Source organism: Dama dama, chromosome 14 (genome assembly GCF_033118175.1).
Source record: "Dama dama isolate Ldn47 chromosome 14, ASM3311817v1, whole genome shotgun sequence".
Taxonomy (NCBI): domain Eukaryota; kingdom Metazoa; phylum Chordata; class Mammalia; order Artiodactyla; family Cervidae; genus Dama; species Dama dama.
In genome coordinates, this window is record NC_083694.1 from 39,037,028 (window position 1) to 39,041,935 (window position 4,908).

The following is a 4,908-nucleotide window of genomic DNA, read 5'->3' on the forward strand; positions in this document are numbered from 1 at the left end:
GACTTGGTCGGGGAGAGGAGGTGTTGGCACCTGGAGGAGATGTGATAGAAGGCATTCCTGAATGACTTCATCTCTGGGCTTTGCCTCTCAAAATTCCTGTCAAATCAGCTCTACCCTTTAAGGGACGGAAGAAGGGTCAGCATTCCAGAAGTTCTTTGTCATCCCCAGACTTTTAATCAGGTGACACTGGAGAATTAGCATCCTAGTGCAGGAGGTCGTGAGAGGGCGGGGAGGGGGGTCTCAGGCGTCTCTTGGCCCCTGCCCCGTGCTTGTCTTTCTGGCAAGACCGGAGTTGAGGTGAGCAAGAACTCTTGCGTTGGTGGCTCAGCGTGATCAGAACCACGGACAGCGGTCAGCGCGCCCGAGGGACCGGCGGTCTGGCGCCGGGCAGGGTTGCAGGCTTGCGCGCTTCCAGGCGGGATGCCGAGTCCCAGGCGGGGAGGGAAGACGCGCTGCAGTGATGGGGTGTTGGCTGGGGCTGTTCTTTGTGAGTCACCTCGTGCGCTCGGCATTTGCGTCGGGTCTCTGATCGCTGGGGTTCTGTCTGCTCAACCCAGGAATGGGGGTGGGGAGGAAAGAGAAAAAAAATCCACGCTAATGCCCCCGGCGTTTTGGCAGGAAAGGAAGAAAAGGGAGACGAAGGACCTATTGGTGTCTACCCCTCCCTGCCTACGCCCCCACTCCCGCACCCCACCCCTCCAACCCCCACCCCCCAACCCCGGGCGCGCGTTCCAGCTCCCGGTCAGGCCCATTTCTATACAAGGCCTGCTCTCCCCGGCCTCCACCCCCTCGGCGCGGAGAGGTACATTCCCCCGCCCTGAGCTCAGCGGGTCGGGCCGGAATGCGGCCGATAAATCAGAGATAACCCAGAGAGGCAGGGCCGGCCCGGCTCCCAGGACCAGGGATAAAAAGGCCGCTGTTGCCCAAGGATCCGGGAGAGCGCCCACCGGGCACCAGAAGGTGAGACGTGAAGCGCAACCCAGCGAAGCAGCCGCGGCCGCAACCTCTATCCGCTCCGCCAGCGACATGGACCCCCAGACGGCGCTGTCCCGGGCGCTCCTGCTTATCCTCTTCTTGCACCTGTCGCTGCTAGGATGTCGTTCCCACCCGCTGGGTGGCCCCAGCCCGGCCTCGGAACTGCCTGGGTTACAGGTGAGCGCTGCCGAACTGCGTAAACCCGGTTCGCCGGGAGGGCGCGGACAGCAGCAATTAACGGGTCCCCACCCACCCCGCACCTACATCCCAAGAGGTCCCCACTCTCCCTTGGGAATTAGTGATACGTGAATCAGGAAGGGAATCAGAAAACGGCGAGATTGGGTGCGGGAAGCCGGTACCCAGCGCGGTTGGATCACTTTGGCGCCGTCGACGGCGACTGGGCCCAGGTGCGGGTTTCTGAAGCTCCGGCTCCCCCACCGTGCATTGCAGGAGCTGCTGGACCGTCTACGAGACAGGGTCTCGGAGCTGCAGGCGGAGCAGCTGGGCGTGGAGCACCTCCAGCAGGGCCAGGGCCTGGAAGAAACCTGGGATTCCCCGGCGGCAGCCCCCGCGGGGTTCCTCCGGCCCCACCACAGCATACTCCGGGCCCTGAGGGGCCCCAAGATGATGCGCGACTCTGGCTGCTTTGGACGGAGGCTGGATCGGATCGGCTCCCTCAGCGGCCTGGGCTGCAACGGTGAGCACCTACCCCCATTCCCATTGCACATCACCATTAGAGCCACTTCTGGGTCCCATGTCTCAGGGGACCAAATTTTGAACAAAGAACATCACTCTTATTTGCTGGCAGTCCTCAGGGCCAAGGCATGCCTTTCTGGAAATATTAAATTTGGACAACATTCATTATCATGTCTGGGAGCCCCTTCTATCCACCTCCTGCCTCTGACTGAAAGGGGCAGAATCACCTTAGGATGTAATTCAGTCACTGTTCAGCGGGCCTTCCTTGGAGCAGAAAGAGTACTTAACATTTTTCCTCCTGGTTTCCCCTGAACTGTCTAAAGCTGCGAAGGCAGAGGAGAGGGTTACCAGGGGGATGGTAATCCCCAGTTTACAAGGAGAAGGGGATGTCCAGGGAGATGAGTTATTCCAAAGCCCCAAACATGCAGATGAACTGAAGAGGGGAGTGGCACAGGTGGCACAGGGTGAGGGAAAGCTCAGATCCTGCCTGTCTCCCACCCCAAAGTCATCATCACCCTCTCTTTTTCCCCCACAGTGCTGAGGAGGTACTAAAAGGAGGTCCTGGCTGCAGATATGGCTGCATCTGATTCTCCATCAACCCCTGATCCCCTTGGAAGCAACTCCTATTTATTTTTATTTATTTATTTATTTGGTTGTTTTATATAAGATGGTTCTTGTCTTTGGACACAAATTCCCCATGATGAAATAAAGTCAATATTATAGCTTTTTCCTTTTGAAATTCATTTGTCTCAGTGTTTTAAAAAGTAACCAATCATTAAAAAAAAAAAAAAAAAAAATCAAAACCCTGTGTTTTCTTGCAGGTTCCAAAGGTGTTCATTTAATGGTGGGGTGGGGACATGGCTTCAAGGGCTGATGATCAGGCAGTTGGTGGGAGGGGGACTACTTTTCTTTAAGGTTTTTTTTTCATGTTCTGAAATGTCCCTAAACACCTCAGACACTTGAGACACTTTCCAGAAACTACTTTTGAAAGCCTGACAGTTTCTCCATGGGAGCTGAATGGACCCTGATGTACTCCTGCCGCATGAGGGTGTGTGGCAGGGTATTTGCCCCTTGACAATAGCCTTCCTTCTGCCTAGAATTCTGTGACTGGAGGCACTCTCCGTATATTTTGTTGTTTCCAGAAGCTCTCAGAGATCAAGGGCAGTGTGTGTGTGTTTGTGTGTGTGTATTAGGGGGGCGGGGGAGGGGCATGCTGGCTTATTTGCATTCCTGATGAGTGTGAGTTCTCCCTCCTGCCTCCAACCTCAGGTTCAGGCCTTCAATTTCTGGTGTCATCCTGGAAAGGTGACTTCAAAACCCCGAGTTTAATAGCATTTTCATTTTCTGAGCCCACAAGCTTAGAAGTGCCTGAAAGAGGCCCAGCATTTCAGAGTGCCCTTTCCTGGGGGTCCCACATTTTTACTTCCTCTCTGCCCTGGAGAGGAAAGATTTTTATTCTAAGGCAGGAAAAGAGACAAACCCCAGAACCCTACTGTGCTGCCTTAATCAGCTGGGAGTCCTGGTAGGGGGGCCCTCTGCTCTCAGGATGCCCCTCCCCCTGCATCTTGGGTTCCAGGCATCCCACGTCATGTGATGGAATTTTCTCTTGCTTTCAGACTATGCAGTTTCCTTTGCCAAGAATGCCTTTTATGGCACCAGCTCAGCAGGAGGACAGGACTCTGAGTGTCCCCATTTTATGGACGAGAAAACTGAGACCAAGAAAGGGAAGCATGTTACCTGAAAGCATACAGCTGCTAAGTTCCAGAGCTAGAATTTGAGCAGGGATCCTCGTGAATCCAGAGCCTGTACTCGTTCCCTGAACTCCAGACCTTTAACTGCACTCTTATGACTTTCCTGCTGTCCTCATCTGATGTTTCCTTGAGTGAGGGGAAACCAGAATTGGTGGATCTTTGTATTATCTCTCATTTTAACCCAGTTTGCATCTGAGGTGATAGATATCTAATGAGATTAAAGTTTTGAAAATAAGGTTTTAGGACCAATTAATTCTCAAAACAAAACAAAACAAAAAAACTGAGAGTCATCTTTGCCTCTGGGCAATGTTTTGACCCTGGGTGGTAATGATTAATTAGCATAATTAACATTTATAAAGGACTTTTAAAGTCCAGGCACAGTTCCACGAACTCATATTAGACCTCACAACAGCTATGCAGGAAGAACTCTTATTATCCTTCATTTTACAAATTGAGGCCCAGAAAGGTGATATTTTTTGCTCAGGGTCTTGCAATTGGTAAAGTGGCAGAGCCAGGATTCAAGCCCACACAGGCTGGCCCAGCATCCATCCACCTAATCACTGAACAAGCCATCCCTTCCCAGGCCAGTGAATTAGGCTTGCTGGTGGGATGGACAGTCCCCTCGTAATGGCATCAGTCAATTCAACATCTGTGGCCACTGCCTATTGTCAACTTCCCTCCTCTGCTCAGGTGATGAAGACAGGTTCCTCCCAGAACACCTACTTTACAAACCCAGCCAGCACTTCAGAAGTCTTCCAGGTAAGTCCAGTTCTTCCATAAACATGGCTCAGGTGATAGAGTCTGTGCATGATAGAGATACATCTCTGACTTGAGGCTTTTCACCCAAGCCAAGGTCCAGGAAAAAGGACTCCAAAACAAACCGAAGAGCCAAATGTAACTTCTGGAGGGTGGGGAGTTGGTGGGCTGATGTGCCCAATGGAATGACATCTCAGCAAGCTCCGCCTGTGTTTGGTGTTTGTGGGCAGTGAAATGGCACTTGCACTGTCTAATGAAGCCCTTTAAAACCAGCCCTCCCTGACCTGTGACCCTGGCCCCTTCAAACACATCCCCATGGAGCTACAGCCATGGCCTTAATCTCCCTGACTTACCTATGATCAACCTTGTCCTCCAAAGAAGCTGCCAGATTATGTATCTCCATGGATGCTTGTCACTATAACCTACCCAGAAAGACATGTTGGTGGACACAGACCCATGCTTCACAGCCCACAGCTTTGCAGCTGAAAGGAGCTTCAGTAGAGGGTGGGCCTGCTTTGCTGGGTCTCCAGTGTTGAAGCTACTGAAGTCAGGACAGTGTTGGACCTGAATTCTTCATCTCTTGTCATAGATTCTACACTCCCCTCTCCATCCTTTTTGGGGCAGCTTTGACCTTCCTGAGAATGATTTGTGGCAAAAAAAAGAATGCATCCTCCCCCATCCCTACCCCCATAGAAATAGGTCTAAGCACAAAGTCATGGACCTGGCCATT

The 4,908-nt window shown here is 52.3% G+C and overlaps 1 protein-coding gene across 1 annotated transcript; it reads left to right on the forward strand.

Moving 5' to 3' along the window:
- Positions 1 to 1,026: 1,026 nt before the first annotated feature.
- On the forward strand, positions 1,027 to 2,223 carry NPPB (natriuretic peptide B). Its single transcript, XM_061159774.1, has 3 exons — positions 1,027 to 1,152; positions 1,426 to 1,672; positions 2,207 to 2,223. The coding sequence occupies exons 1-3, from the start codon at positions 1,027 to 1,029 to the stop codon at positions 2,221 to 2,223; spliced, it is 390 nt and encodes a 129-aa protein (XP_061015757.1).
- The last annotated feature ends 2,685 nt before the right edge of the window (positions 2,224 to 4,908 follow it).